The sequence below is a fragment of the Salvelinus fontinalis genome, chromosome 11, assembly GCF_029448725.1.
Source record: "Salvelinus fontinalis isolate EN_2023a chromosome 11, ASM2944872v1, whole genome shotgun sequence".
Classification (NCBI taxonomy): Eukaryota; Metazoa; Chordata; class Actinopteri; order Salmoniformes; family Salmonidae; genus Salvelinus; species Salvelinus fontinalis.
This window is the reverse complement of record NC_074675.1, coordinates 24,268,598-24,282,628: the sequence shown is the minus strand read 5'-3', so window position 1 is coordinate 24,282,628 and position 14,031 is coordinate 24,268,598. Positions and strand designations below refer to the sequence as shown.

Genomic DNA, 14,031 nt, shown 5'->3' with positions numbered 1-14,031 from the left:
CATCACATACAATGTCCATGTACCACTGTGATATTTATGTAACTTCAGTAAGACATACCCATCTTATATGGCCTTTAAATGTGGAGGCTCATTGATGAAAAAGTCTGAGAGACCATTAGACTCAAATTGAAAGAGACACAAACTGGGTCATGTGAGAAGCCACAAACCCTATTGTGCGTTAGCAGATCCAAGGCTTCAGATTTCCTACCAAACCAGTAACCGAACTCAAGCTTTTTATTTATTTATACTTCACTAATATCGATCATGTCAAATTATGTTTCCATGATTGTTGAAAAATAATTACTATTGTGTATTAGGCTAGAAGGCAACAATATATGTCATGAGAAATACAATACTGCAACACACAGATACTAAATCAAGGATGGCCATTTATGCACACCGTCTTAAAGGGAGAAATAAGAATGAATCAAAACGAGCCCAGACATCTCAAGCAAGCCACAACACCAGATGTAACTTTGTTTCCTTAAAATTCAGCATTGAAGGGGTAGTCCTTGTGCTTCATGGTCCTGGGTGACAAAGAAAAACAAAGCACGATTCAGAGAGACTTATACAATTGTTCACATGTTCAAAAATCAAATAAACACTATGTAGAAAAAGGAGGAAAGTGCTGCTAAGGTACAAAATAGTCGATTTTGGTAGACAGAAGGTGCTCTTTGGTAAAAGGGATAAATTGGTCATCAAAAAGAAAGGAGGACCAAGGCACTCGTCATATAATTAATTAAAATGCCTTATTTGCATGCTCAATGGAAACAAAGTTTAAAAACTCCGACGCATAGCCTTCGTCAGGGAGTACACCAAGTCTATTTACATTCAAAGAAAAGTAACACCGTAATAAATATAGCTGTCATCATCACATTAAAATGACGATTTGACTGAAATTCGGAGGGACATCATAATACTTATTTAAACAGTTTGAGCCTCTGCAGAGTGTGTACACTGTAAAATACAGTACATGGGTCTAACTAAACCAAGTAGAGTCTCACCCTGTCATTGGGCAGACTCTCCAGTTCCTGTTGAAGCCCAGGATGGTCTTCATTTCCTCATCGCTCAACACAAAGTCAAACACCTGCATGTTTCAAAAAGACAAAAATGACCCCAAAGCTACATGTGTGAACTAAAATCAGATGACACACCTCTTCAAATAAATTGAGAATTTATGGGAGAGAATACCTTGAAATTCTCCTGGATACGTGTGGGGGTGATAGACTTGGGAATCACAATCGTGTTCCGTTGAATATGGAAGCGGATCAGGACCTGAAGTGAGGATGACGGAGAGAGGAAAGCGGACATGTAAATATGATCCCAGGTTAAAGAAAATATCAGTGTGGTTCGGGTTGGCTCGATAGTGTGAAAAGGGTTTTAGAGTACAGTACCTGGGCAGAGGTCTTCTTGTGCTTCTCAGCGATGGCCTTGATGTTGGGATCATCCAGCAGAGAAGGGTCCTCTGGTTTGGCCCTGTTATTGACACAGTGTTACAATCTTTTCACAGGGAGAACTGTAAATGGCTTTGTATGTTCAGAATTCATGTACTAGGTGAATGTACACCGACTATACCAAGCATAAAGGAACACATTCCTTATATTAAGTTGCAATATTGGATTTAACAAGTGACATCAATAAGGGATCATAGCTTTCACCTGGTCAGTCTATGTCATGGAAAGAGCAGGGGTTCTTAATGTTTTGTATACTCAAGAGTATATCTCTTAGGTATTATTAGTTGAAGTATATACACTCACCATGGTCTGTCTGGGGAACCCAGAGGGCTGTAGGCTGTCACAGAGATGCCCTTAGAGTGACAGTAGTTGATCAACTTCTCCTGGTTCAGATAAGGGTGGCATTCAACCTGGCGGCATAAATCATTTGTGAGGTTATTCACTTCACATGCAGTTCTTATACATGGGATGTATTGTAGCATTAGAGAATTAGTGGAGTGGTATTTTACGTTGATAAACATACATAATTAAATTATACGGTGGATTGCAAATAAATAACATTTATTTTAATTAAGACCCATTGTGTATTACTGTCAAAATACACCCCATAAAGTTTTGCTGTTTATTTAGGAAGCCTGGGAAGTTGTTCAGTATGGTGACAATAGAAAGCACAAGAGGGTCTGTCCACTCAAATAATCAGATTGATATGTACCCATTAATCAAGATGTCTATTGGGATAGATATGCCTGGAAAACAGCAGGAATATAAGGTCACCAAAGCATTGCTGCCTTGCCTCAGGGAAAGAGGCTGACTATAAGGCACTAAACTGGCCTTTATCTGACCGAGCTGTCACTGTGAATAAGACAATGGGGCAGGGATATTGACAATGAGGCCTCTGCCCTTTGAGGGAGGGTTTAAAACAAGCGTTGGGTGCTCAGTGTCCTGAAAAGTCCCATTTAGAAGAAGGTTGAGGGATACAATATACAATTAAGAATATAGGATCAGCATTGTGTGCTTCACAATGTATTGTGTTGATCCCAGGCTTGTGAGCTTTTTGAGTGACTATCCCTACCCGTAAACACTCATTCAGTAATGAACATCAGTACCTGGTTGTTGGCAGGTTTATACTTGAGTCCTGGCTTGTTTAGGATGGATTCAATCTGGTCTTTGTTAAAGTTGGAGACACCGATAGCCTTGACCAGACCAGCATCCACCAGCTCTTCCATACCCTAGTACAGGACAACATCAGATCAGACACAGGTCAATACGGCATCCCCAATTTGTGATAGATTACAATAAACTCAGGGTTGTATTCATTAGGGCACACAACAGAAAACAAACATGTGCATTTCTTATTGGACCAGGTAGTCCCTGTTTCAGTCCGTTTGGTGTCTAATGAATATAACCCAGTTTAAGTGATATTCAATTGAAGAGAACTGTACAGTGTCTTAGAGGACGCGTCGTCTCGCACTGGCTCACCTCCCATGTCTCCAGGAATTTGGACCCATCATCGATATTATTTCCATTGCTGTCCGTAGGGAAGAGTGCTTCTCCAGGCTGCGCAACAACGATAGTAGTAAAACAATTATAAAAAAGTCACAAGACACTCCTCTTACAACACCATAAACCAGGGGTATTCAAATGTGGACCTTGAAGCCAGTTCTACTGCTGATTCTCATTCTTCCTCTCTTATCAGGGACTGATTTAGATCTGAGACATGATCAGGTAGAACAGCAGCACTCCCATACCTCCAGGCTTGGATTTGAATAAACCCCGTCATAAACCAATGATGGAACCTCCTTGAGCAAAAAAGCTACAAGTGAGATAGTGTTTAAATGGTATTAGTCTCACCTGAAAGCCCATGGGCCAGTGTATCAGGTAAAGATCCAGGTAGTCCAGTTTGAGATCACTGAGAGTCTTCTGACAGCCTTCTTTCACCATAGACTTCCCATGGAATGTGCACCACAGCTGAAAAGAGAGCAAGCTTGAGTTGCGTAACTTCGAACCAATTTCCTCAATTCAATCTAAACCACAGATTCACTAGCCAAGATCTGATCACTTCAATCATATAGCCTTGATATCAAGTTTGTTATTTTAAGTAGCATATTAAAGAGTGATTCAACTTCTCACTGCAATGTCAGTTACAAACTTGAGACCAGAGATAACTGTCCTGCAGTGACATTGTATCTCACCTTGCTGACCACAAACAGCTGCTCTCTCTTCACCACCCCCTCCTTGACCATGGCATGAATGCCTTCTCCCACCTCGGTCTCGTTCTGGTAGATGAAGGCCCCATCGATGTGCTTGTAACCTGCAGCTATGGCCGCTTTCACCGCATCAGTTACTTTACCTGGAGGGGACTGGTACAGAGGGAGCAGGAAACAGAATGATTCATTCTTTCAAATGTTTCAACTACAACATTAGCGAGATCTTTAGTAGCCAATCGGCGGTTGAAGGTGTGCTTAGGACGCTAAAGGTGCGGAGGTGGTATGACATCATCAGGGACAACATCCCCTTCTCCGATGGGGGAGGCATTCCCAGGAGGGATATTGGAAAGATAACTGGAGATCTACGTAGTCAGTTGCAGCTACAGTATGTTTAGCAGTGCATATAGTATGATACAGCTACATGGATAGATGTCAGGCATTGATTCTGGTAGTATTAGTAAGTATGGATAAATTCAGGGTGTCAAGCAGCTTGATCATCATGGTACTTTTTGGTAGTAAAGTTTACAGGCATATATTATGGTAAGTATAAATGAAATGTGTATCTCATTACAGTAAATGGTGAAATAAGTATAGTTAGCTGTAATTGTAATGGCTTAGCAGATTAAAAAAAAAAAGCATTATCAGTCTTTACCTGGCTAAAAGAGAATGAATATAATATCTATTGTTTACAGGAAACTCATTCTACAACTACAGATGGAGGTTGTGTGGAAAAGGGACAGGGAGGAAGAAATATTTCTGTCATGGGCAAAGAAACTCAAAAGGGGTGATGATATTAACTAACAAATCATTTTGATCCGAATGTACAAACAGTCTAAACAGATCCACAAGGAAAGGTGGATCCTTTTAAATGTGCTATTGGACGATAAAAAGATCTGGCTCATTAATCTATAAGGTCCAAATAATCATGATCCACACTTCTTAGAAAATATTTATAACAATCTATCGATCTCACAAGCAACAAAAGATCCTATTATGGTGGGAGATAACACAGTTTTAAAGTAACTTCAATGGGCCGTAAAGGAAATCACACCCTCGTGCACTTAAGGAGATCACAACTATTATGGACACATTAGAACTAGTCGATATACGGAGGCTTAAAAACCTTGACCTACTGAGGTATACATGGATGAGGCTTAATTAATCTAGTCGTCTTGACTACTTTGTGTCCTTCTCGCTGGCACCAAAAGTTGAAAAAGTGTTGATCGTAGACAGAATGCGATCGGACCACCATCCACATAACTTACCGAATTTATATTCTAATCCAAGCCTACTGGATGACAAGCTGTTTTTAATCAAGACAGAATAATTTATAACTGACTTTTTCTTGCATAACATTGGTACAGTAGATCACCTTATTGTATGAGATACTTTCAAATGTGTCTTCAGAGGCCATGCAATTCAATACTCATCTTTAAAACAAAAACAATTTAGGTCAAAAGAGATTAGAATAATAACGAAGGAACATAAGGAATAGCACAGATGGATGGCAATAAAAACGGTACCATAAGGGTCTCCCGAGTGGCGCAGTGGTCTAAGACACTGCATCGCAGTGCTTGAGGCGTCACTACAGTCCCGGCCGTGACCGGGAGTCCCATAGGGCGGCGCACAATTGGCCAAGTGTCGTCCGGGTTAAGGGAGGGCACCTCAGAACAGCCTCAATTTGTCGGGGATGGATTCTACAACGTGTCGAAAGCATTCCACTGGGATGCTGGCCCATGTTGACACCAATGCTTCCCACAGTTGTGTCAAGTTGTCTGAATGTCCTTTGTGTGGTCAACCATTCTTGATTCACACGGGAAACTGTTGAGCGTGAAAAAGACAGCAGCATTGCAGTTCTTGACAAGCCGGTGTGCTTGGAACCTACTACCATACCCTATTCAAAAGGCACTTAAATCCTTTGTCTTGCCCATTCACCCTCTGAATGGCACACATACACCATCCGTGTATCAATTGTCTCAAGGCTTAAAAATCCTTCCTTAACCGGTCTCCTTCCCTTCATCTACACTGATTGAAGTAGATTTAACAAGTGACATCAACAAGGGATGATAGCGTTCACCTGGATACACCTGGTCAGTCTAATGGAAAGAGCAGGTGTTCTTTATTTTTGTAATAGACCGAGTGTACAAAACATTTAAGAAAACTGGATGGAAAATTGCACAAAATATTTTAGAATTTTCAATATAGAAATGCTATCAAAAATAATTTACAGAAACGGATTCCAAATGAAGGAGTCATCCATGATTCACCGAATGATATTTTGAAAGAGGAAGCAAAATATTTTAAGCATATTTTTTTTGCATTTTCAGTCTCCTCCATCTCCACTGAATGATGTTAACTGTAATGACTTTTTTGCTTATAATAACGTAAAATGAACAACTGTACCTAAAGACTTGTGTGAAGCACAAATTAAAGAGGAGGAACTTCTTGATAAAGTGAATTCCTTTCAGTCCGGAAAAACTCCAGGGTTGATGGCACAACTCAATTTTGTGATGCAAAAATCCTAGCAAAATGCATAGCGTATACAATGAAAAAGGATATCGGATATTATTCATCTTGGCAGTTTTTTTTTCACATGGACGATACATTGAAGATAATAAGTCAATTACTTGAAACAATACACCACTGATCTTCAAAGCAAATTTTGAAAAGGCCTTTGATAAAGTATGACTAGAACTTATATATAAATGCCTGGACTATTTACATTTTTGAGAATCTCTTATACAAATGGCTAAAAGTTATGTATAGTAAGCCCAAGTGTAAAATTGTAAATAATGGTTACTTCTCAGAAAGTTGTCCATTGTCTCCATATCTATTTGTTATGGCCGTCGAAATGTTAGCTATTAAAATCAGATCCAACAATAATATCAAGGGGTTAAAAATAGAAGTCGACCGATTAAATCGGAATGGCGGATTAATTAGGGCCGATTTCAAGTTTCCATAACTTTTTTTTTACAACTTTATTTAACTACGTAGGCAAGTCAGTTAAGAACACATTCTTATTTTCTATGACGGCCTAGGAACAGTGGGTTAACTGCCTTGTTCAGGGGCAGAACGACAGATTTTTACCTTGTCAGCTTGGGGATTCAATCTTGCAACCTTACGGTTAACTAGTCCAACGCTCTAACCACCTGCTTTACATTGCACTCCACGAGGAGCCTGCCTTAAGAAGCCAAGGTAAGTTGCTAGTTAGCATTAAATTTACCTTATAAAAACAAATCAATCAATCATAATCACTAGTTAACTACACATGTTCGATGATATTACTAGTTTATCTAGCATGTCCTGCATTGCATATAATCGATGCGGTGCTTATCGCGAAAAAGGACTGTCGTTGCTCCAACGTGTACCTAACCATAAACATCAATGCCTTTCTTAAAATCAATACACAAGTATATATTTTTAAACCTGCATATTTAGTTAATATTGCCTGCTAACATGAATTTCTTTTAACTAGGGAAAATGTGTCACTTCTATTGCAACAGAGTCAGGGTATATGCAGCGTTTGGGCCGCCTGGCTCGTTGCGAACTGTGTGAAGACTATTTCTTCCTAACAAAGACAGCCAACTTCGCCAAACGGGGGATGATTTAACAAAAGCGCATTTGCGAAAAAAGCACAATCGTTGCACGACTGTACCTAACCATAAACATCAATGCCTTTCTTAAAATCAATACACAGAAAGATATACATTTTAAAACCTGCATATTTAGCTCAAATAAATTCAGGTTAGCAGGCAATATTAACCAGGTGAAATTGTGTCACTTCTCTTGCGTTCATTGCACGCAGAGTCAGAGTATATGCAACAGTTTGGGCTGCCTGGCTCGTTGCGAACTAATTTGCCCAAACTTTATGTAATTATGACATAACATTGAAGGTTGTGCAATGTAACTGGAATATTTAGACTTATGGATGCCACCCGTTAGATAAAATACGTAACGGTTCCGTATTTCACTGAAAGAATAAACATTTTGTTTTCGAGATGATTGTTTCCGGATTCGACAATATTAATGACCTAAGGCTTGTATTTCTGTGTGTTATGTTATAACTAAGTCTATGATTTGATAGAGCAGTCTGACTGAGCGATGGTAGGCACCAGCAGGCTCGTAAGCATTCATTCAAACAGCACTTTCGCGCGTTTTGTCAGCAGCTCTTCGCAATGCTTCAAGCTGTTTATGACTTCAAGCCTATCAACTTACCGAGATTAGGCTGGTGTAACCGATGTGAAATGGCTAGCTAGTTAACAGGGTGCGCACTAATAACGTTTCAAACGTCACTCGCACTGAGACTTGGAGTAGTTGTTCCCCTTGCTCAGCATAGGCCGCAGCTTTTGTGAAGCGATTAAATATATATATTTTAAAATCGACCGATTAATCGGTATCGGCTTTTTTTGATCCTCCAATAATCGGTATCGGCGTTGAAAAATCATAATCGGTATCGGCGTTGAAAAATCATAATCGGTCGACCTCTAGTTAAAAATCCAGAGTTTAAAAACATACGTGTCAATGTACGCCGATAAGTCCGCAATCTGGATCACTGCACTGCAATGTTCCCTCTAATATTTGTCGGCACTGAGCAAATTTCAGGTCTGCTGAGCGCAAACTTGAACCCTGTGAAATTTCTGTGCAACTTCCGGTGCGTGTTTACTGTGAACACTGAGGCTGTAACCGCTTTTATTTACTTTTTTAACAGCGGCCAAGTAGGCTATTTGATCATAATGTAGGCCTACCAGGGTGGCCTACCATAAAAAACTATGGAGAGAATTAATCACATAACATTTTGAAATGGAAATAGCTGTTCTATCATTCAGCCTACAGTAGCAGCCAATGTGTGGTGTTCAATGTAGGACTACATTCCATGACTTTGGAAAAAACATGCAGGGCTTGACATTAAAACCTGTTTATCCACTTGTCCTTCAGACAAGGAGGTGACTGAACATTTTGCTGTGTTGTTTGATGCAAGAAATCACTTCACAAAATAAAATTCATTATAATTCCCATCCCATTATTACAGAGAATCAGACACATTATGCTACCCTTTGCCTATTAGCTACTTAGCTTATTCAATCCTGTCTCAAAATACAACACTGCCCCTTTAAGACAAAAAAAACTCTTTACCTGACTCGCTTATCAAAGATGTCTAGAAATGTACACGTTTTGTGCTCTTGTAGGAAATAATCACTTCCCTATTGTTGACTACAAATTAGCTATAGCTGGGCTAATAACTCAGTAATTGGCGCTCCGGTCCGGCCTGAGTCGTGCCTGTCAATGCAACAGATTCCTACTCCGATGCGCTCTGCCTACAACAACATCTCTTGCATAGTTTGTTTTGTTTCAGTATGTTGCAGTGAAAGTAGCTCAAATTGTGTTGATTTGATCACAATTCCCACACTAAAAGGGAAACGTTGATAGTGTTAACTAAATGGGGAAAACTCTAGAAAGTTGAGCAAGGTTCAATTTCTTCAGTCTCCTTGAGGATCGAGATGATTAATGCTGCAATAGTTTGTGTGTCGGGGGGATAGGGTCAGTCTGTTATATCTGGAGTATTTCTTCTGTCTTATCCGGTGTCCTGTGTGAATTTAAGTATGCTCCCTCTAATTCTCTCTCTGCCTCTCAGAGGACCTGAGCCCTGGGACCATGCCTCAGGACTACCTGGCCTGATGACTCTCTAGTCTAGTCCACATGGTCGTGCTGCTGCTCCACTTTCAACTGTTCTGCCTGTGGCTATGGAACCCTGACCTGTTCACCAGACGTACTACCTTGTCCCAGATCTGCCGTTTTCAACTCTCTCTCTCTACTGCACCTACCATTTCAACCTCTGAATGCTCGGCTATGAAAAGCCAACTGACATTTACTCCTGAGGTGCTGACCTGTTGCACCCTCTACAACCACTGTGATTATTACTTGACCCTGCAGGTCATCTATGAAGATTTTAACATCTTGGCCATGTACTGTTATAATCTCTACCCAGCACAGCCAGAAGAGGACTGGCCACCCCTCAGAGCCTGGTTCCTCTCTAGGTTCCTGCCTTTCTAGAGAGTTTTTCCTAGCCACCGTGCTTCTTCTACATCTGCATTGCTTGGTGTTTTAGGCTAGGTTTCTGTATAGCACTTTGTGACATCGGCTGATGTAAAAAGGGCCTTACAAATACATTTGATTGATTGATTCTCTAGCCTCTCTGGACTAAAACCTAATTATGAAAACTTATTGGATTGGATCATTAAAAGACAACTTTACCTGTAGTTTACCAGTCTGATGGTGAAGTAGACAAAAATAAACAAACTCACTACAACAAATTTCATTAGAAAGTTAGCAAAAATAAACGACATCTTACAACCATGGAGAGGTAAATACCTGTCTATTTATGGAAAAATCACACTTTCATATCAGTTTAGTATGACGCTGCCTACTTATATTTATATAATGAATACGAGTTTGGGGGGGCTAAAATGGATTCAATATTAAAGAATTAAACCTCTCAATAAAAGCTTCAGTCATACAAGAGTTATACTTAAAAGGTCATGAATAGTAAAAATCATGTTTTTCATGTAAGTGGATGATATTTGAAGGATACCAGATCAAAGAACGATGACCAAAGTATGAAAAATTATCAAAGTTACTGGTCCCCTCCCCCCTGTCAAACACATGGACAAATATAACAGTTTAATTTGAAAACCAAAATGTTGACAGCGGTGCCATACAGGTTGCAAAATAGCTGGGAAGAGATTTGAGATGTTCCTATTGCATGGCACATGGTTTATGAACTGATACACAAAACAACGCTTGATTCAAATTAAATGATTATACAAAATTCTTGCCACCAACATAATGTTATGTATATGGGGCAAATAACCATCTCAGCTCTGCAGATTTTGGTCACAGGTTCAGGAGTGGCTGACAAATCATAAGAGGGTGGTTTACAGAGATACAATAGGTGGAATGGGGAGAGAGCAGCTGAAGGGTGGGTTCAAAAGTCCATGATCTATAAATGTTATTCCTGAAAATACTATATACAGTCCATTCAGGAAAGTATTCAAACCCCTTGACTTTTTCCACATTTTGTTACAGCCTTATTCTAAAATGGATTAAATAAATAAAAAATCCTTATCAATCTACACACAATACCCCATAATGATAAAACAAACTAAAACAGAAATACCTTATTTACATAAGTATTCAAACCATTTGCTATGAGACTCGAAATTGAGCTCAGGTGCATCCTGTTTCATTGGCCATCCTTGAGGATGTTTCTACAACTTGGAGTTCACATGTGATGAATTCAATTGATTGAACATCATTTTGAAAAGGCACACACCTGTCTATATAAGGTCCCACTGTTGACAGTGCATGTCAGAGCAAAAACCGAGCCATGAGGTTGAAGGAATTGTCCGTAGAGCTCCGAGACAGGATTTTGTCCTCTGTGGAGATAGGAGAACCTTCCAGAAGAACAACCATCTCTGCAGCACTCCACCAAGCAGGCCTTTATGGTAGAGTGGCCAGACGGAAGCCACTCCTCAATAAAAGGCACATGACAACCCGCTTGGGAGTTTGCCAAAAGGCACACACCTAAAGGACTCAGACCATGAGAAACAAGATTCTCTGGTCTAATCTCTTTTATCCCGAATGCCAAGCGTCACATCTGGAGGGAATCTGGCACCATCCCTACAGTGAAGCATGGTGGTGGCAGCATCATGCTGTGGGGATGTTTTTCAATGGCAGGGACTGGGAGACTAGTCAGGATCGAGGGCAAGATGAGCGGAGAAAAGTACTTAGAGATTCTTGATGAAAATCTGCTCCAGAGTGCTCAGGACCTCAGACAAGGGCGAAGGGTCTCCTTCCAACAGGACAACGACCCTAAGCACACAGCCAAGACAACGCAGGAGTGGCCCAGCCAGAGCCCAGACTTGAACCTGATCAAACATCTCTGGAGAGACCTGAAAATAGCTGTGCAGCAACACTCCCCATACAACCTGACAGAATTTGAGAGGATCTGCAGAGAAGAGTGAGAGAAACTCCCCAAATACAGGTGTGCCAAGCTTGTAGTGTCATGCCCAAGAAGAGGGAATGGTGGATGGTCCAATAATAACAAGAACTCAGTAGCCTGCAAATGTATGGTCCCTACCTTGTGGATTCAAATGTATACAGACTTGATCACAAAATATTAAACAAAAGGCATGTGTGACTTTTATAGATGCATTTGAGGAAATGGGTGCAGCCTTTCAACCATAAATCACAGGACCACAGCTACGAAAAACTCCGTGACAGAAACTATTGAAACTACACAAACATTGCCCATTCCTAAAAACGTAAGAGTTCACAATATCTTGACAATATTAATCGAACAAATGACATTGCTTATTTTATGGAATTACAGCTGGCTCCCAGTTATGTTATTGTCAAGAACGTGCTAGAGAGAAAAGTAATTGACAATATATTATAATTACATTAATAACGGAAGAGAGAAAGTTACGTATTCATTTGTAATAAATGCATACCATTCTGTAACGTCCAAAGTAGCTAAATAGCTCAAAGACCAAGAACTCAAAAAGTTGGCGCTAGCTAGTAGCATAGCTAGTTTTCTTGGCAAACTACAAGTAAAAAGAATTACTTGCTAAATTTAGAACGAACCTTCCACGTCCCGAGACCGAGAATGGGCATTTCTGCACCGGTGTTCAATTTCACGGATGTTGCCATCGTCCTCTTTGTTGCAAAATATACCTTTTAGATACTTTGTTGCAATTGCAGACAGTGCTTGTCCAACCGTTAAGTGCAGCGCAAATTACGAATGGTATAGCAGCCAACCCATATTGTTGATAGATTGCTTATGTCTGGAATTCTATTTTGCTAAACATCTTGGACAACAGCGCCACCCAGTGCCACCGTCATTCTCTTTAATAACGAGTCGCATCATACAGGCAACTTTGACATAAACCTGCAGATGGATTTTAAATATTTACAGAATACGAATGACTTCTTCATAAAAGCAAAATCCTGAACCAAAATAGTTTATTAATAGTATTGTCACAAATTGAATAATCATTGCTGCCCCCCCCCCCCCCCCCCCCCGCGTCATACAGGCAACTTTGACATAAACCTGCAGATGGATTTTAAATATTTACACAATACGAATGACTTCTTCATAAAAACAAAATCCTGAACCAAAATAGTTTATTAATAGTATTGTCACAAATTGAATAATCATTGCTGCCCCCCCCCCCCCCCGCGTCATACAGGCAACTTTGACATAAACCTGCAGATGGATTTTAAATATTTACACAATACGAATGACTTCTTCATAAAAACAAAATCCTGAACCAAAATAGTTTATTAATAGTATTGTCACAAATTGAATAATCATTGCTGCCCCCCCCCCCCCCCCCCCCCCCCCACACACACACACACACGCACACCTTGACCTTGAATTCTACATTTGCATCTTATCAATATGTTTCTGACAGTTCATCAAAAACGTTTGCTTCACCTCAAGCATTATGGGTAACAAGCACTAGAGGGAGACATTACCACACCGTTCAACTGGCAATCAAACGCTTAAAGGTGCAATCAGCAATTGTTACGATATTTTTTACTTTGAAATTCATATACCCATTGATTCTTGAATAATATAACTTATAAACATCTGAGTTTAGTTAAATTGTCTTACCGCACCAGAACCCAAAACATAATCTTGTTTTACTCCTTTGTTTGGTAACACTGTATTGCCTAAAAACACTTTGATCTTATGGATGGTCTGTCTTTGCATCCATAGCTCTGTCCATGAATTTGGGAGAATTAACATTTCTGTAGCCCCAATACCTAAGCTATTTACCAATTCAGGGGCAGTGTAGCCACTGTGTTATTGTTTGAACTACAGACTGCATCTTTAACTGGCACATTATGGCTCCTACACAATGGAATACTGAACTCAAAGGAAAAACTGAAATTATGCATTTAGTGATGCATGCATGAAGTCAAAAGGTTACGTTCTAATATGCTATTGACACTAAGATTTCTATACTTGTGTGAAATGTGAGGAAGAGAAGTGGTCAAGGGAAAAAAACATTGCATTGCCATCAATATTATTATTTAAAAAATAAGAAAAAGACTAAGATAAAAGCCTAAAGTATGTAAGTAGGGGGTATAATATAGACTAGTCTTTAGTACACTGAACACAAATATAAACGCAACATGTAAAGTGTTGGTTTCATGAGCTGAAATAAAAAATCCCAGAAATGTTCCATATGCACAAAAAGTTTATTTCGCAAATGTTTACACAAATTTGTTTACGTCCCTGTTAATGAGAATTTCTCTTTTGCCAGGATCTCCACATCCGCCTTCTTCACCTGCGGGATCGTCTC

The 14,031-nt window shown here is 39.8% G+C and overlaps 1 protein-coding gene across 2 annotated transcripts; it reads right to left on the bottom strand.

The window, feature by feature from the left end:
* Positions 1-216: 216 nt before the first annotated feature.
* On the bottom strand, positions 217-12,502 carry LOC129865342 (aldo-keto reductase family 1 member B1-like). Of its 2 annotated transcripts, none has more exons than XM_055938050.1 (10): positions 12,305-12,502; positions 3,647-3,814; positions 3,306-3,422; positions 2,934-3,011; positions 2,561-2,683; positions 1,758-1,864; positions 1,395-1,476; positions 1,192-1,275; positions 1,005-1,087; positions 217-527 (listed from the first exon to the last, which is right to left on the bottom strand). In XM_055938050.1, exons 1-10 carry the CDS (start codon positions 12,368-12,370, stop codon positions 485-487), a joined length of 951 nt encoding a protein of 316 aa, XP_055794025.1. In that variant the 5' UTR covers positions 12,371-12,502; the 3' UTR covers positions 217-484. The 2 variants fall into 2 exon arrangements, with proteins under 2 accessions (XP_055794025.1, XP_055794026.1); XM_055938051.1 differs by lacking the exon at positions 12,305-12,502 and adding an exon at positions 12,172-12,190.
* Between the last annotated feature and the right edge of the window lie 1,529 nt (positions 12,503-14,031).

Excerpts from the sequence above, each read along its gene's own strand:
- LOC129865342 (XM_055938050.1), bottom strand. The coding sequence starts at position 12,370 with ATGGCAACATCCGTGAAATTGAACACCGGTGCAGAAATGCCCATTCTC. Across the intron at positions 1,865-2,560 it reads ATAAACCTGCCAACAACCAG|GTTGAATGCCACCCTTATCT; the intron begins GTACTGATGTTC and ends TTATGCCGCCAG. Across the intron at positions 1,276-1,394 it reads ACAAGAAGACCTCTGCCCAG|GTCCTGATCCGCTTCCATAT; the intron begins GTACTGTACTCT and ends TCCTCACTTCAG.